Source organism: Protopterus annectens, chromosome 9.part0 (genome assembly GCF_019279795.1).
Source record: "Protopterus annectens isolate FY-2018-M chromosome 9.part0, PAN1.0, whole genome shotgun sequence".
Lineage (NCBI taxonomy): Eukaryota > Metazoa > Chordata > Ceratodontiformes > Protopteridae > Protopterus > Protopterus annectens.
This window is the reverse complement of record NC_056743.1, coordinates 1,139,341,994-1,139,366,460: the sequence shown is the minus strand read 5'-3', so window position 1 is coordinate 1,139,366,460 and position 24,467 is coordinate 1,139,341,994. Positions and strand designations below refer to the sequence as shown.

The following is a 24,467-nucleotide window of genomic DNA, read 5'->3' as shown; positions in this document are numbered from 1 at the left end:
CAGCTTGTTCCCTCCCAAACCGAATGAATAATTTCTACTCAAGAATAGTTAAGTTTAAGTACGAACCACACAAACTAATTACAGACTACACCATTAACAAAAAGTAAATAAAACGGACAAAGTCTCAGTTCAATAAGGCCAGTCCCTAACTGCCACTAGGAAAAGCTCTGCACGTCATGTTACGTTACGTCATCTTAGTTAGCACTCGTTCCAATTTCTAAGCAACGAGTTATTACCCGCCCGCCTCTTTATTCCTTGTCCCTCATGTATCATACCCTTTTTCCGGCTGTTGGTCGGAATGAATTATCAGCTGTACACATGAAAGTGACGGTTGCTTCCGGTTGAGAATGATGGTGATATTTGGGATAGTTTGTAAGTTGGTATATGGTCGTACTGTGTAGGCTTATCAGTGGAGAGTATTACGAAGAAGAAATTGGCGTTTTATTTTTTGCTCATCAGAGAGAAGAGGCGGACAGAATGTGGCGTTTCTCTCGTACTCTGCTCAACAGTACAGTAGGTAAGCACTCTGAAACTGACCCAGTTGCAGAAAAATCGGGGTTACTGTGATCCTTTTGGGTAAGAACGTATTTTTGTAGACCTGCTCTTTATCGTGAAGAACTATGGCTGAATGCGATGCGTATTTTTGTAAGATGGCTCTTTATCGTGAAGAACTATGGCTGAATATGTAAAGGACTAAGTGATAGACTGAAATTGGATGGGAAGAATTACAGTTCTGGTTCTGTCACTTTGTGAGTTTGGGCTGGTTTCACATTCAGTACTAAATACAATTTTTTCCAAATCTAGGACCCAAGATCATTTTGCCTATTACAGATTTGGTGCCTTTGATAATTTAATATTTGTTCATACACCAAATTGAAATAATACAGAGATTATTCAAGATGCGACTTTGCAATTAATATAGAAGTATTTTTCTAGAATTGTAAGATCATGATGTAATAATACTATGATAAGGTATGTATATATTTTGCTTCTGTGCTCAGTAAATACATTTATAAGGGACGTGTCTCAAAAAGGATCACTTAGAAACCGTAGCTGTAGTCCGACGAACAAGAAATGATAACTTGACTGTATTTCACGTTTCTCTTACTCATGCCAGAACGGTTTGGAAAAAGTCCAATGTGGGATGGATGCTAGTATCTTATGTGTCATATTACGAAACCTAGGATCTTTCTGCTTCTCACGCATGTTTTGTATCCTCTGTAGTTAGCACAACACACGGTGCCATTATTTAGTCTGAGAGTAAAGTCAAATTAATTCCCAACAAAATCATCCTTGCCTGACGCCAAAAATGATGTACCCATGAAAACAGACATGGATACCATCCTTAGTGACCCAGTTAAGTGGATTATATTACATCTGATGGTGCCATTGTATTTAGTCTGAGAGTAAGATCAAACTCTTTCATAAGAAAATCATCCTTGTATGATGTAAAAAAATTGTGTACTTAGAAAACAAACTGGGATAGTATTACCAGTGACCCAGTTAAGTCTGAGCAGTATACTGTTAATGTGTTGGGTAGTATTATTAACTTTTCTATTAATGAACATATACTGGTAAGGGACAGACGGCAGATTTAAAAAAACAAAAAATTTTGGCAGCGTCCCACAATAAAATGCACATCAGAAAAGAGAGATAGAGCTTGACTTTCAGAAATTACTTTAGTCTTAAAAAAAACGTTTTTTGATAATTGCCTGTACCTGGAGCAAAGAAGGATAAGGCCCTGACTATGACTCGGGTGACCTACGTTTAAATTGTGGTTTGGGTGCTTGACAGCACAGGCCACAAAGTGAAAATTGTATGCCAGTTTTTTGTGGGGATGGGAGTATGGAAGCAGGCACAATCGAGGTACAATTGGACTGCCCAGGTTCCCTAATGGAGGCCAGGGAAACAACTGTGTGGTGCTGTCTGAGGGTGGAAAGGGTATTTTTCCCCTTTCTTAAGCGAGAGGCAGTTTAGCATTAATGCCCATTGCATTGCAAACCCTCAGCTGTCATAAGGGCAAGGGCAAAATGCCTGCAGCACACAGTGGCTGCAGATACAGATAGCAAAGCCAAACTTGCAGAAACCAAAAGGTCTGGTCAGCTCAAAAAAATAACACTTCAGTACTATACAACATATTTTGTTTGTTTATTTATATAATGTATATGTTTGTCCTTCCCTGTAAGATGCAGTCCTTCACAGCATCAGTCAGACCTCCTCATTGCAAGCAAGGTGTTAAGGTGTGTGGTTTGCAGGTGGCGATGTTTCAGGAGTGCAGTTCCTGCATTCAGAAATGAATGCCTATACTGCAGTGAATTCAAGTGATGATCTTTCTTGGTCAGCAGCTGTAGCCAATGTTTGTTGCAGCATTTTGCCTGTAACCTTACTTGCAATCCCATCAGGGACTCACTGGCTGCCTACAGGGATGGAAGTAAAAAGGGGAAAAGAAACATTCCCTCTGCAGTGATATGACACTGCTCTATAATGCTCTGATCTCCTTGCCAGCCCCAAGCATGGTCAGAGCAAGTCTGATGGGGTTTGCTGTGGAAGAGCTAGTTAGTCCCCAGTAACCGAGGAAAGGCACTTAGAGCAACAAATGGTCAGCTGTGAGCACGTCAGAAAAAAAAGCCTAGATTAAAATACAGAAATTTACTTTTCTTGTCAAATCTTCAAACTCGTAGTATGAACTCAGATTTGGTGTCAGAAAAGATTGAAGATGGCAATAATTTATTTGTTAATTACTTAAAATTGTGACTGCAGCATCCTATAAAAAACAATGGGGATGCGCATCCACTTCATAACATAGCTAATATGCTTAAGAAAAAAAAAATGCGGACTTCACAATTAAAAAATATGTTGGTATGCTACAGAGACAAGGGAGAACATCCTTACAGAGCAAGTTCCGTGGACAACATTCTCAGTGGTCATGTGAAAAAAAATCTTAGCATGTGGGCATAAGGAATAATTGACCAGTTAGAAGCATTATACATTAGTTCATACATAAGTCAGTAGGTAAAGAACTGGTTAAACAACAGGACACAAGTCAGGCTGGGAGTTACTAGCTTATTATAATTGCAGAAAGTGTACTTTTTTAACTCCATCACTTGTATTTTATTTTACACGTTTTAGCTTTTGGAAATGTTTGTCATGAAATTTTTGTTAGTAAAGTTCACCACAACTGTCTACAAAAGTGATTGGCAGATACACTGGTTATGACTTCACAAAAACTTTGTTTAAAAGTGTAAGCTTCAACCTTTCAAGTATACCTTAATGCCATTCATTCCTTTTCAGTACCCTGCTTTATCCAAATTTAAGGCTGCATGCTAGCTATGACAATTCCCAACAAGCAACGGGCATAAGGCAAGCATTAGACTGAGGGTATTCTTAGTGAGTTTACTATAGTACATTGTTGTTGTTGTTGTGTCTTTCGGCTTTTTCCCGGTTAGGGGTCGCCACAGCGGAACTCCGGTCCGCTAATGATTGGCAGTAGATTTTTACGTGCCGAGTTGCCGGCCCTGATGCACAACCTTCAACAAAGGTACGCCCATTCACGCATGTTTCCACACAGAAGACTCTCTCTAGCTGAGAATCAAACAGGACAACGTCTTACTGTGAGGTGACAGCGCTACCGCAGCACCATCACCACACTTCTAGTTTACTATAGTACATTAAGGTAGAATAATAGGCCTGAAAATATAGAGTCATGTATGCATTCATTTTCAGGGAAAGACAGTTCAGTAGAAGGAAAAAGAAAATCTTGTTGGCCAAGTATGAGATCTGCAGAAATAAAAGTTTCAAGGGGAAGCTACAGAATGTTCCTTTCTCAAGGGAATGATATGTGTACTTGCAATGGAATGCTAGATAAGGTGTGTAAAACATTACAGGGTTTGGTATTATTAGGAAATACTTCAGACACAGTCTGTAAAGTCAGAAAGTTAGTTTTGGAGTGATAACAAAGAACTTTGCAGTACAGACATTTGAGCCTGAGTATTGAAGTCGGGTCCAAATATCCATAATTTTCAGGGAGGAAAAGACTATTTCCGCTGATATTATTCCGGAGAATTGGAATGTACATGTAGAAACTTTGTGTATATTTATCAGCACTGTTACTGTTATCCAGCAGCATTACAACATTTCTACAGGGTGTTATTGTTTATCAGCACTGTTACTGGAGACAGCATTCGGATATTGTTAACATCTAATAAACCATTGTAAACTGAATTAAAGTATGTGCAGAAGTCATTCTATAAAGTACAAAAAGACTTTGCTCATAAAGGAGAGACTGGCACCTGTTCAGTGCAAGTTTGGGTAATTAAATTAATTCCAGTCTCCATTCTCATTTCAGTTGTTTACAGTTAATTCCTGTACAGGAATTACAGTCTTTTCAGTACTTTCAGCAAGAATCGATCCAATTTGGAGCACCAGCCCATCTCAGATTGCACATACACTTAAGGTTAATTGGGAATGTAGCCAGTTCACGTGTGTGTGTGTGTATTCTTTATTTATGTTTTGTTGACCAACTTGGCCAATGCACTGTTTCCGAGCTGGTCTGAGATGGATTTCATTCTGACTGTGATATTTAGACAGAAATCCTTTTTGGAAGGAAGAAAAGAAGAAGCAATGCCCTTCTGTGTGAAGTATGAAGAATGGAAGATGGCAAGTTTACAGAATAAAGTATAGGCAAAAAAATTATGAATATAGTAGTGAGTTGCATTAAAGAACGAAATGTGTGATTGTAGAGGGAATTAAGCAATGTGTATAATGTAAAAAAAATCTTTGTGGTGAAGTAATTTTATGTACATTACTACTTTTATGTGAGAAAGTTGCAAAAATAAAAAAAAAAACTCTTCCTTTGGGTGTTTGGTAGGGGACATTGGATCTCTTATAGCCACCTGAGCTACCACCAACAGTGGACCTCGATTAAACATCATATCGTTTTCCATGGGATATGCACAGGTAAAATATAAATATGTTACGAAAATTGCAGGGGAAATTGATCAAAGACAAATTAGTAGGTTAGTGCCTACAGTTTGCTTGTATACTATAGCACTAACCTCTTAATTTGTCTTTTCTTCACTTTATCCAGTGACCATTTTTTCGTAATAATGACCTCAGTTGTCATCCTCTGCAGCTATTACCAAAGCAGCCCTTTTGAGTGGCATGTCATTATGATTCCTGCATTAATATCATTCCTTACCAGATTTTGGATATAGTTGTACTGCAATTGCTTTGTGGCAAACCGAGTATCGGTAGCTGCTAGTCTGCTTTTATGTTTAGTATACTGTTTTCTTTTTAGTAAGGCATAATCCTAAAACAGATTATAATTCAGTAAAGTGAATTATTAGTAGGAGATTTTAGTGCTGTGTTGAAAATACAGGGTTGAAGAAGCGAAGCCATTAAATGTAATTTGCACAAGGGCACCATCTGTTATGACGTGATGTAAAGTGGTAAAATTTGCTTTTAGACCATGGTTTTGGAGTAGCATAAGAATGGAGTGTGGTTAGCTGCAAGAGTTTGCAGAGGAAATCATGAAGATGCATTTCTCCATGTGCACACATCTCCCATTTGCATCACATCCAGCAGTGGAGTGGGTTGGCAGCTTTTCTATTATTTTAGATGGGTAACCTCCTTTCTAGAAGGTGACCATTAAATAGATTTATATTTCTGACCACCGAGGTCAGTGAGTGTGTGGGTAATTCAAAGAGAGGTAAAAAAAAAAGTCATTGTGATTAATGCCATAAAAATTGCTTTTAAGTAAATTATTGGAGGATGCCAACACCTTCTGTTCCTTGTTCAGACCAGCATGTCTAGACTAAACAGAGAAGACCTTTACACAGAAATCAGTCTTACTTGATCCTAAGTTGCTGTGAGTAGTTTACCGCTACTCCTAGTTTACCCCTACTCCTTATTTGTTTTTTTATCTTTTTGGGTTTTTAAACTATTGAAACAGTATTTTTTGATTATTTTAATCCTTGAATTTTAATCCTTGAATTTGTCTAGTTCTTGTAAGTATTTGGGAATCTTGTATGTAACAGGAGAGTACAACAGTAGGAGTACTGGGCTCTGCTGCTCGGAATAGTGCCTGCTAAGCCAACTGGGGGGATGGGGGGGCACTTGTGCTCCAGGGCATGTACTGCACATCTAAATCTCTGTTTGAGACTAGAGATGAAACAGGTGTGTCTTCTGTAAATGAGGTGGCACTGTTGGGGTCAGGATCACTTGAGAAAATGGAAGACAAAGAACTCGCACTGTCTCATTACAGGCCTACCCTTTGGGCTATTTCAGGTATGTGCAGGGGAACTTTAGGGCTCACATTGTGAAAAATGTGTAAGCAAAAATATTATTCACCTTGGACTGAGTGAAAAGGTCAGGAGTGAAAGAATGTTATTTATTTATTTATTTACTTATTGACATTTAATTACTGGGAAAGTCTGACTGGATAGGAGCCCATTTTCAGCAGAAGTCTGGAGAGAAAAGCTTTAAAGTATTACAAAACATTTGAAGAATAATCATTTTACAGTCTTTAAAAATACAAAAAACAAATACAGTTTAAATAATAGACATAATATGAAAACATTGGTTAACTATGGGTACAAGTTGTATGACAATGATTTAATAGTGAAGAGAAAATTTTTGCCAGTTTATAGAGAAATTGGAGGTAAGTTAGTACAAACAAGAATTCCAATCCGAAGTGAGAGAAAAAAAACAGGCTTGTGATATGTTTAGAGAGAAAGCCAGGGAGGGAGATCGATGTGAGTGAGTAAATAAAGGAGAAGAAGGAGATGTAAGATGTGAATAGGTATTTGACCACATTTAGGGATATTGTTTATTCTGGTGGTGTTGAGCTAGAAAAGAGCTGGCTTTTGGTTAGGAAATTTTTCAGGATGAGAGGGTATTGACCTGATGGACATAGAGAAGGAGTTCCAAGCCTTAGCATGATTGTACAAGTACAGACAGTGCCCAGCAGATATACTTTTGTGGATAGATGAGAGCTTTTGGTCATTGGATCATATGACTCTATAAATCATCCCTGGTTTTTGAAGAATTTTTCTTATGCAATTTTGTACATGCAGGTCGAATTTAAGATTTATCTTCCCTGATAATTTGCTATGAGAAGTGACCTCAGTAATTGTATTATCAAGAGAGAGGACTTACAATTTTTTTTCATGTGAGAGGGATTTGATAGGAAAGAAAGTAGTAGTTTTTTTAGGGTTGAGCATGAGTTGCAAGTTACAAAGCCATGTTTCATTTGCTGTTAAAGGTTCCTGAGTAACTTGGAGGTGTGCCACATTGTCAGATGTGCAAATGAGTGTGGAGTAATCTGTCTATTGTAGTAGAGAGGCCTGTTGTGTGGAGGGAGTTGATGAAAATGTTAGAGGAGCGGGACCAAGGATAGAGCCTTGTGGTACACTGGTGGTGACTGGGAGGTATGGAGAGAGGATGAAGTGCTATTTTACTGATTGATCCATATTAGATAGGTAGCTTTTGAACCAGAGAAGGGTGGGCTGGGAGAGACCTAGGGAGGACATTTGAAGTAGAGGTTTGCTGTGACAAACTGTGATTAAGACTTTAGACAAGTCCAGAAACAAAGAGGAGAATAGTTTGTCATTATCTCTGTCTTCATTGACAGCATCTGTATAGGTTAGAAGTGCAGTGTTAGTACTATGGGAAGACAGAAGCCATGTTGTGGGGGGGGGGATGGACCTTCTTCCTGCAGGATATAGTTTAGCAATTTGTTTTTGAATAAAATTTTCTAGTATTTTGGAGAGGAAGGGTAATATTGCTATAGGTATAAATTTAGTCATATCTGTTTAATTTCTACCTTTGTGCAGAGGGATAATGTGTGATTTTTTTTTTTCCAGATAGAGGGAACATGAGATTCCTGGAACATGAGATTCCTGGATTGAGAAGGGACAGGCAATGTTATCGGCTGCTGTTTTAAGGTATTCACTTAGGTGGTCATCAGCTGAAGTAGAACATTGTTTAAGTTTAATAATAGTTTTGTATTGGATGTGGGCACAGGTTTGAAGGTGAAAGTAGATGTGATATGCGGCTGCTGGTCAAAGTTAAGATTTGATGTTGAGATATCCTCGGTTACTACGAAATAAGAGTTGAATTGTACTGCAGTTTCAAGTGATGAGTCATTGAGAGATTGGTTATGTTTGAAATTATGGCCAGGATGTAAGATTTCTTTAATGGCTGTCAATAATTTTTTAGGGTTTTGCTAGACGTTTACTGTATTTTGAGAGCAGAGCTTCTAGTAGGCAGGAAAAGAGGTCAGACCTGGTAGGTAGGTCATTAACAGAGCAAAGATAAGCCAGGTTAGTAGCAAATTTTAGTTGAAAAATGCTGAAAATAAATGTGAGGAATAACGAAAAGGCAAATAAAATTCCAGAAAGAGTTTTTTCTTTTTTTTTTTTTTTTTTTACACTTGAAATTGAGGGATGCATGTTAACATGAGAGAGGTAAGATGTTGTAAGGGATTTCAGAAACTGTGAAGGAAATTCTAAGTAGGCGAGTATCAGTCATTTCATTGATGACTGAGAGATGAAGACTTAGATGAAGACCGGACATGTTGTGATTCAACAGAACTTTATTTCGTTTTTGGTGGAGAGGGGTGCAAACTTCCAAGCAGGGACCTAGATTTGCTCCCCTCCTTACTTCTAAAGTGTAGTGATTCCTGTTTTGAAAAGTTCTTCTAAACACCTTAAAGTGATTTTCTGAAATTATGATATATATGATGAGTCAAGTGCCATGATGTATTTTTCCACTTGTCTGTAGTTAGGTAATCGGGTTTTTTTTTTTTTTTTAATAAAAAGCTTCAACGTTTTTATTAATCCATGGTTCAAATAAATTTTTCTGACACTACCTTGGAATAATGTGTACTGCATCCATAGACTTTTTTAGTAGGGCAGGCACCTTCGTTAATAGGCAGTGGTACATCAACACAACACACTTTTTTTTTTTTTCCTTCATCGACTCCACTAAGGTTACAGGCTGCTGTTTTTCCTCAGTGATGTCTTTGTATGGAAATTATATTTTTAAAAGTGTTTTTCTTGTTAAAATGCAACAAAAAAATGCTCCCTAATGGGTGAAGGTGCTGTTCTGTTTTTGCACCACATGCCATGCTGCAAAGGTAAGAGTAGAAACATTGGGAAAGTACTTTATGAAGCAGAATCAGCTGCATATGCTTTAGCCATTGTAGATAGTAAACAATGTATTCATTGTTTTGCTTGCCAGTGCTGTATGGTCTAACCAGTTGCTAATTTGTATCTAATAATCTCCAAACTAATGACTGAGTTTTTTCCCCTGTCAACATTTAGTGACCTACCTTCCTTTCTCTGGGTCAGTCCCATTAGGAGTTCATACATTCAGTCTTCATTATTATTCTTTGGTTCACCTTACGAGTGTGTCTGTGTATAACACACAATTAACAAGGTAAATATACAGCTCTCCAACAGTACAGCTCTATAGAATAAGAAACCTGTTTATGCAACAATGTAGAAATACAATACTTACAATTACAGTTTAGAAAAGGAAACATTAGCAGAATATGGGAAAAGATGGGAGGAATGGGGACGGACGGTAAGGAAGAACTGAGAACGTGGGTTGAAAGCCTTTAATGGCATCAATTGTTCCCTGGGAGAAAATCTTCAAATAGTACACGGATGAACTGGCTAACTGGTATTACACATTTGTCAGATAAGTGTCTGCTACTGTTCTTGCTCACCCTACCAAATCTTTTATTTTCTTTCTCTTTTCTTTTATTTTCCTTCTGTTGGTCATTGTCTTTGTTTCTGCTTTTTGTGTATATCTTTGCCCCCCCCCCCATCCTGCTTTTCTGGCTTATTCTATTCTTTTTTGCTGATGCCCTTTCATAATGTCTCAGCCTTATAAGCCACAAAGCAAACTGTTTTTTTTTTTTTTTTTTTAGGATTCTTTAGTTAACTTTCTAATGTAATGCATCCTCAAGCTGCTAAACTGTACTGCATTGCTTCTTCATTTTTGCATTGTTCATTTGGCCGTTAGTGTACTCATTGTTTTTTGCCTGCATGTGAATCCCTCATGAACTGTAAAATATACTTGTATCTTTCGGCTTTTCCCAGTTAGGGGTCGCCACAGCGAAACTCCGGTCCGCTAATGATTGGCAGTAGATTTTTACGTACCGAGTTGCCAGCCCTGATGCACAACCTTCAATGAAGGTACACCCATTCACGTATGTCTCCACACAGAAGAAGCTTTAGCTGAGAATCTAACAGAACAACGTCTTACTGTGAGGCGACAATGCTACCGCAGCACCACCACCGCAGTTGAACTGTAGAACATACTAAAATTTAAAAAAAAAAAAAAAAAAAGTAAATGCGTATAGTAGAAATGTACCTGTGAATTGTTTAATTCTGTTTTGTGCATATTAAGTGAATCTGTATTTAGATTAACTGGTATTTCATATAACCTATCCAGACTGTACTTCAGTGCGATATTGCCAATTTATTTGCAGTCTTTATTTTAGCATTACAGTGTTTCTCCATAATTTTGGGTATGTGCTCAAGCTACCGACATGGAGAATTGCCACTGCCCTGCTGTTTACAATACTGAGCCTGTAGCAAGAATGACAGTAGAATATGCTTCTTTTTTCATGCACTTTATTTTTAAAACTGCTATAGCAGCCATTGAGCCAGGAATTAATTTTACAGGGGTGGAATGTTAATGAAGATTTAGTTGTATGGAACAACAGTGAATGCACTGTTTAATAGTTTCCACAAGGAAAGCAGTTGATTGCAGGTGAACTGTGGCAGTTTGTTTATTTACTTACCAAATGTTTAATCTGGGTAGAGAGTACTGATCTAGATGGAGAATGTTCAGGCTCATCCCAGAATAAAATAGCAAACAAAGTAGTAAAGTGCAGAACAGGCAACAAGAATATTGTGCAGTATAAGCATCAGTCATGATGTCTTTATGCACAAAACACTGGGGTTAGTATTGAACTTTATACACCATGCTTTTGTATCAAGAGTATTTGCACATTGTCTTTCTTTCCATGTAGTACTGTATTGTGGAAGAGGATATAGTTTTGTAAGATGTGGTGAGATTGGGGGATAGTGAGCATTATAAACAAAACATGCCCCAAAAATGACAGAATTGTGGGATAGGTAAACACAAAATATAAAAGTTTTAACACTGTCCCCCTTCTTGGTTGTTGAGGTTTGTTATTCTAGGTATGTACTTGTCATTTGGCCTTCAGCAGAAAGCCTTAATCTAGATGTGTGACCACAGTTCTGTCAAATGAAGCTGATCAACACAAAAAAGATTGTTATGACTTGAACTGTAGGCCTTCTGTTAAAGTTTCATGTTTTATCCAACTTGACCTGGGTGATGTCAGCTTTTAGCCACACATTATCTACACTAATGCTCTCTCACGTTTTCTGTGTGCATTTCTGTTACTAACAGGTCGTGCTACTGACCACCTGGTAAGGCGTACTGCAGGACTGAAGACATTTCAGCAACCCATTAATTATAACGGTAAGTGTATGTGACTAAATGTGTCTGTGTGTATTCTTGCATGTGTTTGGAGGGGACAGTGCAGCAGTTGACTTTTTGGTGGATGCAAGTCTTGTTTGCTTCCTTTTTGCTGGTTTGGATTTCCGTTATATATTACAGTCGTATGCAAGATTGTTGGATTTTCCATTTGGAGGAAAATTCTGTTACATTTGAATCTTGGGTAAACCTTTTCTGTTTCCTTCATAAAATAATGTTCTATTATCCTGTTTAATACACCCCCACATTGAGCCAGGATGTTGAATATGTGTAATCACCCTGAATTTGTTGGGGGGGGGGGGTGGTAGTATCTATGTTGTCCCAGATCATGATGACCCATTTTTAACAGCATGCCTCTTGCCTATGATTTTATGTTTGATAGGAAGATTGGACTAGCTCCTCCAAACTCCTGAGTTCTCCTGTACTTACTAGAGTGAAAGTAAATGTTTGTGTTTTGAATGGCAGTGCTGTTGTTTTCAGAAAATGGCTGCTTGTGGTATGCATTTCAACCAAAAAATATGGTTAGAAAATTTACACACAGTCGAGTTGTCAATGTCCTGTAGTTGATTGTGTCAGTATTTTTACTTATTGTTTTGAACCTCTGCAGTGTTACTGACTGTTTGCTCTTTCCTGGTTAAGACCATTATGCTGATGTATTGCTGTGATCCAGTACCCTAAATTTCTCTATAGATGTATTATATTCCAAGAATGACTAAAAATGTTATGTATTTTGTTTGTTACCTTAGATATTATAATGCCAGAACGACAAAAACTGAAGTTCATGGACAAAGTGCCAAACCTCAAGAAACCAAAGAAAGAGCCGAAGAGGCTGTCTGATATCCGGGGACCAACAAGAGAGGCTAGTGATTTTACTTTGGGCCAGTATGGAATTGTGGTGAGTTATGCAGCTTTAGACCAAATTAGTTTAGTTTAGACTTAGCTGTTTATTTATTACTTTTTTTGTTTAAAAAGCAGTCTCAGTAGCTCAACAGGTAATGCACTCACCTGTGGGTGCAGAAGGCTGTGGGTTCTATTCAAACACCAGGTAGATCAGTTGCTGACACTGCAACTGCAGTGCAGCATAAGGAGATGCTACATGGTGGGGGGGGGGGTCTGCACTCTTGGGTGTGTTGTCCCTTGGATGAAACGTTAAAAACTGAGGGTCAATCTACTTGGGCTGGTGGCTCAGATGGATATAAAATATTCCGTGGCACCTATTGAAGAGTAGGGATCCTTCAATTAGCACACCACAAACATGACATCACTTACATATTTACAGGTGCATATTTGTATATTCATATATATATATAACAATTCCTGGCATCCCTCCCTCATTCTCCTCTGTATTATTCTCATAAATTTATAGTCTGTATTATTTAATGTGATGTCTTCTCATTTTTATTTTATTCTTTTTTTCTCTCTTCCCTATAAATTTTAATATCCCACTGTGTATCTCTTCATAATAAAACCCTTCTTTCAACTATTCATTCAAAATGTTTACAAAACACTCTTTGCCAATCCATTCATTTTCTTGTACATTTCATACCCTGTACCATCTGGACCTGACACTGAATCACCATCTTCTTTCAAAAGTACTTCATTCAATTGACTAATAGTAATGTATTTTTCAAATTCTTCCTAAATTTGTTCGTTTTTTACTTTCCATTATCGTTTATCTTTCTTTTTAAACTTATGCATATTTTCTACATGCAGTACTACAGTACTTCTAATTTGCTCGTTTTTTTTTTTTTTAACCTCTCCTTTCACATATTTCATTTCCCTCATTATATAAATATCCTCCTTACTATTTTACCCAAATATGCACACTCTCTCCCTTGTAAATATCTCTGCTTATTTATTTTATTTTATATATTTCCTTTTCCATACTATAACACTCTCTTGTATGCATCCCTAAATTCTCCAGTACATTTCTATACATCTTTCCATACTCCACTTTTCTTCTTTCCTATATCACACTTCTATTGAAAAAAAATTTCTACCATTCAGACCAGCTTTTTATAAAAGTGGTTATATGATCCCTCCTTAACTGCAGTGCTTCTACTCTCCAAATTCATTAAATAATTTCTCCTTTATTCATTTTATTTCCTTTCCAATTTTAATATGCTCCCTTTCTTCTATCATCTCCATTCATATTGCAAAATGGTCCGAAAAATCTGTACCTACTGTATCGCTGTCTGCTGCACCCAATCCTTCCAGTAATACACCTTACCATGTGTTCACCCACTACATGTGCCTCAGGTTTTTTTAGTAATGCAGAACACTCAATTTCCGATCCAGTCGCCTCTCTTCTGTAATTGACTGTTATTCCACACAGCTAACTTACCATATTTTATCACTTCATCACTTCTTGTATTTTCTCTTGACCTTTCTTTTTACATTTTCCCCTTAATGAATTACAAATGTATCTTCTTTATAGTGAAGTAAAACATTATAGTTTCCTTTAAATTTTCCTATTTCCACTGTGTTTAGCACAAAAAATGTATTTTACTTGAGTGTAAAGAAGCCAAGTGGCAGATTAGACTTACTGTCGATAAGCCACCTGGCTTACATGACCATATCAATTTAAAATGCTTTCTTCTCGCACAGAAGCTGTGACAGAATTGTTTTAGATGTTTAACGCACGTTTCTAATAATATTTTTAATGATTTATTTCTTTACTGTTTGGCTTGGTACACTGTGATTTGTTTGTTTTAACATGATTCAAGGTGGATCTTTTAAAATGAAATACATTTGTAATTATTTGTTTTCTGATGAAGTTCTGTATTTTATTAAAGGATGAAAGTGCTTAAAATCAATTTTTTGAGTTCCCTGACTACCTCATGTTTTTTAGGTTTACACAGTGCAGTCACTCCAGAACAACATTTGCTTCTCAAATTCCATATTATATTGCCATCCTTTAATTTTTCTGTTTGCAAGATTCCTGACACAGAATGTATTCTCAAACAGAATAACATCAGCATCACGTTTAGCACACCATTACAGTATCCTTGTCTATCTTGCAATATAAATACTATTCGCATTTACTGAAAGCACTTAACATTATTACTTTTCCTTGTTTTTAAATTTAAGGAATGTGTTTTGTAAGATGGAAGAAGTGTAGTGGGGAGGGGCTAGTGAAAAAAATTAAAAACTAAAAAGAGGAAGGGGCATAAGTAGCCCAGTTGCAGCACAGCTATTGCTAGCAGAAAAAAGGAAAAGGGGCAAGGGGTGAGTCACTAGTAAGAGTGGAATCTGTGGACATTGGAAGGAACTCAGTCATGTTAATATGAGCATAGTTAGAAAAGAGGGGAGAGAGTTGCAACATGTTATTTGCAAAGAAGGGAATTAAAATTTTAACGGATATATAATTGCAAGGTTAATTGACGAGAAGGATGCATAAGGAAACATTACAATCAGAGATCAGTTAGGGCTTACATAATAAAGTTGAAGCAGCAGATAGAGGAAGTAATATGGAAGAGTAAGGCAGGAGCCATGAAAACGCAGGGGAATGATGTAAGAAATGGATGTGAGAATAGGAGACATTTGCCAATAAAAATGCAGGGCAAATTGAAATGTCAGTGAACTAAAGAAAACCACAAAAATAGAAAGATTGATGAGGTTAATAAAGGGAGGGGGAACCAGATGGTTCCCCTATAAGAGACCCACCTAAGAGAGGTTGAAGTAAAATATTTAAACAGGTTACAAAGTTTAAGCTAGCATTTCATGGAATAATAAAAGAAGTAGTCTGACAATAACTTTCATATATAGTGGATTAAACTTACGAGTTACTTATGAGCTCGAGGACTCTAAAGGAATATTACGGGCATAAAGGATAAACTAGATGGTGAAACCATCACAATAGTTTTGGTGTACTTGCCACCCCAGATACAGATAAGTAGGATAAGAGAGGTGCTGTCAAGAATAATATATTTCTAAGAAGGTGTGTGCATGTCATATAGTAAGTAGAATGTGGCGAGTAGGAAAAGAAATGTATATAAGGGACTGAGGAGCAGAAGGTTATCGAAAGAGGGGATATATCTGAGAAATCACTTCAAAAGACATGGGACAAATATATATATATATCTATATATATATATATATATATATATCTGACTCCTACTCCATAACAGAGGACAGGAGTCAGAATTCTCCTGTTATTCCCTTAGACACAAGCTATGGCCAAGACTAGACAGAGGTTGCATTAATAGTGAACACACATAGGGTCTCATCATGTACTTCTGTTTCAGATCATGTGTTAGCAAGTGCAACAGTGATGTAGAGTGGAACAGACAGAGCAATGAGGCACTGAAGGTTGCCTGCCAGAAAAAAGGGTTGGGAGGGTGGCCTAATGGTTAAGGTGTTTGCCTTACAAACACAAGGTGCAGGGTTTGAGCCTCACAAGGGATAATTGGCTAGGCTTAAAATGGCTCGCAAGGACAGTTAGCCTAGTACTAATCTATGAACCTATGAAAAAGAAAAGATGGAGTGGCTTACTAAGGTGCTTCACCAACCTTACCATTATGTTTTGGATAAGAAGGTAGTGTATGGGATAATGTAAAAAGGGAGCCTAAAAGAGAAAGTACAAGAACGGGAATAATATGAAAACAAAATGAGAGTGAGTGAGTATGGGACATCATGAAAGAGGAGTGTAAACCACTTCAGCATAAGACAGTACAGACAGTAGGAAACATGAAAAAGAGACAGGACCAGAAGGTGAGATACAAAAATAAAATGGCTGGACAAAAAAAAATCTGGAGAGAGTTGCTCTCTAAAATTCCTTTTTTGACAAGCACCCTACAGGATACTAGAGCATTAGCAACCCAATTTAGAACAAAAGCAAGAAGAAAGGGGAATACAGCTAATACGAGGGAGAGGATCAGATAGAATAGTTTGAACACACAAAGAAATCCTGGAATGATTTCAGAAATTCTATAGAAGGCTGTATACCAAAGAAAACTACTTAGAACAGGAGGAATGAGGTGAGAAAATGAGGTGGAAAGGCATGTGAATAAATGATACAAGAAATCAAAAAAGAGAGTTATAGAAGAAAATAAATGGAGGAGAGTTACAGGTGGCACTGAAGCAGATGTAAAAGGGGAAGTCATCTGTTGCTGATGGTTCCCCCATAGAAATGGGGGAGTTGCTTGGAAAAGAGTGATGGAAAGGTGGACAAGAGGATATTAGAGGGAGCTAGTCCCCCCAGAATCTTGGAAGGAATCAGCTGTAGCAGTTCTCTGTAAGGAGGAGAAGGATCCACTGCCCACTTCCTCATACAGAACAATATCAATCCTGAATCATGATTATAAATGCTTTGTCATTAATGGCAGGAAGCAAAAATGGTACCTGAAATCATACATGAAGACCAGACAGGATTTTGGGACTGGAGGTTAAAAGCAGATACTTTTAATAAGGATACTGGTGAATATGAAGGATGCACAGAAATGAGAACAATTCTCTCATTAAATACTAAAACACTTTTGAAAGGGTGAAATGGAAGTACATGTTTGAAACACTAAAAGAATATTGATTCCCTAAATAAGAGGATTTGTGTTCGTTTTTCTAAAGAATATGATGTCTAAAACTCAAATGTCTATCCTTATTTAGGCAGAAGTGGTGTTCGTCTCCATTGTCTTTTGCGAGGATTGTGACAGAAATTTGAAGGCTGGTTAAAAAGAGGCTGGATAAGAGGGAGAGTCTACTGTACATTGTGAAAGATACAAGGTTAAGTACTCCAGTCTACCAAAATTTAGCTCTGTCATAATTTCACAATTCTACTAGCCAGATGTACAGTAGAGCTGCTAACACTAAAACCAACCACATAACAAATACTGTAAAGTGTAGAATAATAAAAGATTATTTCTCCCATTTTAACTGTAAATTAGTCTAACACGAAACCCCCAAAATGCACAGTACCAACCATTTTATACAGAGTTAGACAACTCTAATGCAGAATACATAAATATGCCAATAAAAACCTAAAACAACATGAAAAACTAAAAAATAATGCTTAAATACACACCCCTCATCAGAATCCAGGAAAAGCGAGTGTAAAAACAGTAAAAAAAAAAATAAAAAAAAAAAAATTTTTTTTACTACTTTTTTCTAATTTTTCCATATCTTTTGCTATATCTTAGAATCTGTATAGCAAATATATGTCAAAACTTTGTTTTAACTTGCCTCTCTCCAAAGATTTTATGTTCTGTCTTCATGTTTTAATAATTTTAACTTGTTTGGACCATTACTGTGCATTATTTGTAAATTTCGTTGGAGCTTTTCTCCCCGGGCCTCCACTGAAAATGGACATATATCCAGCTGGACTAGCCCGGTCAACAAATGTAAAATAAAATAAATAAAAATAAATAAAACAGACACTAATATCCAAAAGTAGATGTAAAATACAATACTAGTATCACTACATAAATACCAGTAACACCCAAAACAAAAATTGAGACCTGCAGCCTTGAAATGAATAGGAAAGTAGAATTTAAACAAACATTAAAAAAATAGATAACTAGAATGTATGGACTGTATAGTAATACTGTAAATATTTGTACTGTTGGTTGGTAGGGGAGCATAGTGGATTTGGGGGTGAAATATCTGTACTTTGGGGGTATAGGAACTCATGGCTGTGCCATTTGTCATGAAATTTCTTTGTAAAACCCACAATACTGGACATATGGTATGCCGAAGAACCCCACATCTTCCATAGCTACTTTCTGTGTATTTGAACAATGTGTAGATAGCTGTCCATATGTGTTTGCATAAAACTATTTTTGAGTTTTCTTGAACTGTTATCTTTATTACATGTTGTACAGAAAGAGAGAGACACATTTGACTAACTTTTGCTTAGATGATTGTAACATAATTTGCAGCTAACAAGGACTTGGGTCATTTGCATGTCTCTTCCTTAAGACTGGGATAATGTTGCACTTCATCTGTTGTACCATCCATCATTTTGTAGTAGCCAGTGATTTTCTTTCTGACACTTCCCTTTTAAGATCTGCTTCATTTTACAAACCCCATTGCAGGCTGGCTCTGCTAGCTGCAGTTGCTACAAGTCCACTTGGGAAGTGGTAACCATTTTCCCACTACCACACATTGTATGATTACTGATTCTCTTTCCCATTGGTTAGAGTGCTGGTTGTTAGGCAGAGTTCTGTTCTTCTTCACTTTGGAGTGATAAAAAAATCAAGTTTTGATAGCTAAGCAAACTGTCCAAAGCATTTCTTGTAGCTACACATTGGAATTCTGGTCATTCTTCACATTTCAGGCCAGAGAGACTTCCTGCAGTCCCCTTTCAAGACTCTCCTACTGAGGTCCTTCTGCAATAAAACATCATTGTGGGGCTTTATGTTCCATTGCCAGTGTGTGTGTGTGAAACTGTTGCCCTTTGCTTCACTCTAGGGTATGCCTTAGTATAACTCTGCAAACATTGCAGTCTGTGTTTACACCGTCTAATATTCTGAATGTCGTGGTAGTGACATAGAAAATTTACACCAGTGCCATTTCCACCTTAAGTTATGAAAGTCATTTTGTATTGTTGGCATGGTCACCGATCTGTCTCCCTTTCCATCAGTCTCCAGTGTCTTCATGTTTTTTTAAATTAACTTGGAATTAATGGAGGCTGCGTTTTCCTGTCATCTGTGCATGTCTTGCTTCTGCTGATGGTAAAACACTACCTTGTGTAGAACTGTTGTGCTTGTCCTGAGTAGTGTCTCAGCGTTGTATTTGATAAACTCTTCCTGCTTTTTTATGGTTTTGTAAGTGCATTGTCTGAATATGTAGACTTATTCAGTCCAAGTACCTTCTGGAAAAATGACCTGAATATTCCAGTCAAAGGGAAAACATTGCTACAAAGAATGTGCAGACCTCAGATTTGTTAGTATTCCACTGGTACCATACAGTTCCATAAACTGGTCAGCTTGTTTACTGCACATGTAAACTAGAGCTCATTTGTTTGTGTGGGTATGTTTACTGTTTCCACCCAGTCATACTCCTTTTGCTTGTAAGCATTAAGGAAGCATTTTGTCTATTTACTTAGCACTAAGTGTACATGCTAAGCCAGTTTGTTATGAGTGCTTTTGCTAAGTTTTGATTTGTGCACAAACTGAACTGTGGGCTGACTGTGCACTGGGTATGTTTTACTAAAATGGAAATTTAAGATCCTTGTCTGTCATTTTATTTATCCTGGTGTTTTCTGGTTTTGGTCATTTGTCAGTTTCTTGAGGATTTTCTGCAGCAAGTATCTTTTAAAAGTGATTTGTTGCAGTTTTTTTAAGCGGGCTGCTATTGTTTTACATGTTTTGAAGTAGCAGTGCGTAATCAGTATTGCACTGGGTGTTATTTTGTACTGTACTACTTTTCAAGGAGTTACATGGTGAAATATGTTGGTGTGCTATACTGCTGGCAGTCTCATGCTTGTTGCAGTTCATTTTTAAAAATGGTATGAACAACGTCTTTTGTTTCTGTAGAGATAATTACTTATTTTGCTTTCAGGCATTTAAGCCAATATGTGATGCTAGTTGTGCTATGTACCTCCGCTATTAGGAATAGTAGTGAATGTCCCTAACTGGGTTTTCATATACAAACACACACAACTTTAATACAATACCATTGCATACTTCATGCATGACTCCTTTGTCCATATCACAGTCTGTTTTCTGTTATCTACTCCCAGCACCATCATTTCATCCTCTTTCTGTCATCCTCCAAATAGTTTCAGGAGTAAGCCTTTGCTCCCTTGTAAACTGTACTACATACCTTGCTCCCTTGTAAACTGTACTACATACCTTGCCCAGTAGTTTTGTACTATATTTTCTTAATGAAGAACAACTGAAACAATAGACAGTTCACTTTGCATACAGAACTGAAATAGCGTACCAAATTTCACTCCTTTTCCAAAAAGCAACTTTGTGATGAGGGTCATTACCATGCTCATTTCTAATTTCATATTCATGTAGATCCATACCACTCCCTTACCTCCACTCCATTCCAAACAAAAGCACTTTACCCATATACATACTGTCACTCAAAACATTAACCAAAACAGTGCACTGCTGTGAACCAAGTGATACCACTAAGTGTAGCCACAGAATAAACTAATAAAGTTAGTTTAATAAGTTAAAAAAATATATAATATGTATGTTTGTATTATTTTGTTAAAAGAAATTCATTACATTCTAGTAGAATCCATACTACTCATGATGTCCTCGGATTTATTTTTTATTTTACTGTATTTATTAATTGCTTTTATTGACCGGGAAAGTGGCCTGAAAGAAAAGCTCCTCAAGATAAAAGAAAGTAACATTGATACACAAGGTGCTGAAATGTTTTGAGAGCGCAGTAATGAGAAAAAAATGATTGAACATACAGTAGTGAGAAAAGCATTGACAAGATACATATAGAAGTTGGTATGCTAACAGTCATAATGCAGGCAAAGCAGTGATATGAAAAATCATTCAAGGGTAGTTCAGAATGTGTGTTTACACTGACAAAAAAGTTAAGAACTGTAGTATTTTATAATGGGGCGGTGGTAAAGTGAACATTTAACAATATAAAGTTGAGGAGAGTATGGTGCAGGTTGTGGCCAAGTAGATGAAAGTAGTACAGGGCAAGGTACAGGATTACTGGTCAGCTAGTAATTTTTAAAGCAGGATTTCACTAGGGTACAGAGCCTCTTTACCATCTAAATTTCTGTCACTTGAACTTCCTGCTAAACTGAAATCGGGGTAATTCTTGTAAATATTTGGAGTTCCAAGAGATGATGTCAAGAGTACTTCTGCTAGAAAAAACAACCTTGTCCTCCAGAACTGCTTTCATTAACTGAACTGACAGCTTTAGTAGAATGCCTAATATGACATCCAAAATCAGTGGCCAATCCATACAGAATTACAAGAAGGTGGAGCATCACACTGTGAAAAATACAAAAAAAGTTAATTATTGTAAATCTTGAAATGATTATTGAGAAACCACACAAGGAGGTAGTATAACAATAAAACAACAATAAAGGTAAGAATAGTGAGTAACATATCACTTTAAAATAGTGCAGTTATTTGAAAAGGAAATTAGGGGAAGACTTCCAGAAGGTTTTGTTTTCGCATCCCTCCTCTTATATGGTTTCTTGTGTTCTCCATATTTCCTTGTTTTTGATACTTTGTGTCAAGAGCTGCTTGGATTGTTTTCCACAGCTGACTTGCAGGAGTGTTGTAAGTTCATGCTAAAGAGTTCACATAGTCCTTGTACCTGATAGTTTATTTCTGCTATATGAAAGTTCTTTTGTAATTTTTATATCCTCAGAAATAACGAGCTGGAACTAGCAATCGGGTAAGACTGAATCCATGAAGAGAGACTTGGTAATGTAAAATTTGTCGGTGGTACAATAAGACTGGATTTGGGGAGTTGTATTGTAGGGTATCTCGAAGTTGCTCTCTTTGCCACTAATTCTAGCAGACATCTACTGGGATCAGGATCAAGTACATGGGAGTAATCTCTTAATTTGAATGTCATTACACAGGGAATCCTCCACTTGCAGAATGATGAACTTTATCAGAGCTGGGGAATTTAATAGAAGCTACTTTCTAGTGAAAGATTGTTGAGCTTGTCACACATGGAGGATTTCAGGATCAAAGCCTGAAATTATTGCAGGTGTCTGTATTAAAACATCATAGTTTTTATTTAATGACAAGTAAATGTAGGGCAGAATATTGAGCATAGCATATGTAGCTTTTTCAAACATATTTTATTCTCTGTCCAGTAGGAAGTGAAATAACAGTGCAGTCAAGCACATTGTGGATTAAATAGTTTTACAGATAATTAATTTTTATTCTTGGGTAGTGATTGTTCAACTAGCTCAGTACTGGGAACAATATTGTAGGCTGCCATTATAAGTAATGGTGGAGTAAAAAAGTTTCCTGCTTTGATTGTTACAGAAAACCTGCAGGCCATTGAGTATTACCTGAAAATGACATAGGAGTGTTGGGAAGTTGAATTATGCCAAGAGGTTTAAAGATGGGAAGTGAAAAATAATGGCATGGAATTCAGATATATGAATGTGATATACAGTATAGGGAATGAAATTGACCACTGACTGACAGGAAGGGATCTCTGGGGCATGTGCATCAAGTGACTTATTGGTGGTTGATCAGCCAGTACAGCATAAGGCGGTACTGCATGCTTAGGCAAAGCTGCAACAGACATGCTACTGGCTCTGCACAGATAATTGGGAAATGGTACCCAGTGTACAATGAGGCTGCATCTTGGGAAGAACCACACAGAATGACCTGGTGTGAAATAACAAAAGTCATATAAGGGGGTTTATCGAAAACCTGATCAGAGAATATTGATGTATCTATGGAGAGGTCACTGGAAACCTTTAAATGTATATATCGTAATTTGCAAGAGATTATTTTTTTCTAACTACACGTTATTTCTTCACAGTAGAAGAACTGAAGGTTCAGAGATGGTGTGAGGGAGGTATGAAAAATTCTGCCACAAAAAGTGTTGGTGTCCAAGTACAGCTGTGTTTAGAGTTTGTTGATGAGACTGATTATTGCAAGGGACAAGCTCAGTAGCATAACTGCAATATTGGCGCAAGAGAAGGAAGTGCAGATTTTAGCCATGGCATGGTGGTTGTGGACAGGGCATAAACTTGTTGAGTAGGAGTGCCAGATGGTCCCCAAAACATTAGATCATATATGTGACTTACAACTCAAGCAGCCATGAATAAATATTACTGGAATCATCCTGACTGTGACTGAGAGAGAGAGAGAGAGTTTCCATAAAACTGATTGCCCTCATTGTTTTGCTTAATCTTACTTTGCATTAACATACAGTGCTTAGACTTGGAAAGTTATCAGTACCTAAGACCTTGTACCTTGTACCTAGTACCTTGTCTGAGATTGTAATGTTGCAGTTTTTGTCTGTTTCCTGCTCCATCAAATTTGCCCACCTCATCCTTATCTTGCATTTAAAATATGTACATTTTATGTTTCACATTGTATTGCAGAGATTTCTGCCTATCTGTCCCCTCTCTCATATCCATTCTCTCTCTCTCTATTTTTACAGGCCCTTGGTGGTGGATATCTACACTGGGGACACATGGAGATGATGCGACTTACCATTAACCGCCGGATGGACTCCAAGACCACGTTTGCCTGCTGGAGAGTTGATCCTCCATACAAGCCATTGACTCGCAAAGGACTAGGACAGCGTATGGGGGGTGGGAAGGGGGCCATTGACCATTACGTGACTCCAGTAAAGTATGGCCGTCTGATAGTAGAAGTTGGAGGTTACTGTGAGCTTTCTGAGGTGGAACCTTTCCTTTCTGAAGTGGCCAAGAAGCTGCCCTTCCCAGCCAAGGTGGTGAGCCGGGAGTCCTTGGCTCAGATGTGGCAGGAGGAGAAGGAGAAGGCATTGAGTAACCAAAATCCTTGGACATTTGAAAGACTTGTCACAATGAACATGTTGGGCTGCAGAAAGGTGTTGAGTGCTTTTGACCTTAAACACCATGGCAAGTTTTGGGGTAAATTTCGACTACCTGACAGAGTGTGAACTTTTTTTTTTTTACATTTCTGCCTTTCCATGAGCGTGACTAAAATCTAGTAAATAGTTTCATTGCTGTAACATCTAATGCATGTGTCTCCGCTCTCTCTCTATATGTACCTCTTAATATCTTCTGACTTGAAAGTTTTGAGCTACCTATGGTCATAGCAGTTGGCATCTCTGAGGGGAGTTTACGTATGATTTATAATTATTTATTTTTATTTACTTGACACTTGTTGACCAGAAAAGCCCGACTGGGTCAGGAACCCATTTTCAGGCCTGGGGAGAAACTCCACAAAGCATTAAAAAAAAAACATTTTGACAAAGACGAAAACAGTTGTACAAAAATGAAAAACATTTTACAAAAGCAAAATACAGTGGTCATTACATTT

At 37.3% G+C, this 24,467-nt stretch overlaps 1 protein-coding gene across 1 annotated transcript; it reads left to right on the top strand.

The window, feature by feature from the left end:
- Nucleotides 1-258: 258 nt before the first annotated feature.
- On the top strand, nt 259-24,163 carry MRPL16 (mitochondrial ribosomal protein L16). Its single transcript, XM_044084004.1, has 4 exons — nt 259-517; nt 11,449-11,520; nt 12,282-12,430; nt 23,599-24,163. The coding sequence occupies exons 1-4, from the start codon at nt 385-387 to the stop codon at nt 24,082-24,084; spliced, it is 840 nt and encodes a 279-aa protein (XP_043939939.1). The 5' UTR covers nt 259-384; the 3' UTR covers nt 24,085-24,163.
- The last annotated feature ends 304 nt before the right edge of the window (nt 24,164-24,467 follow it).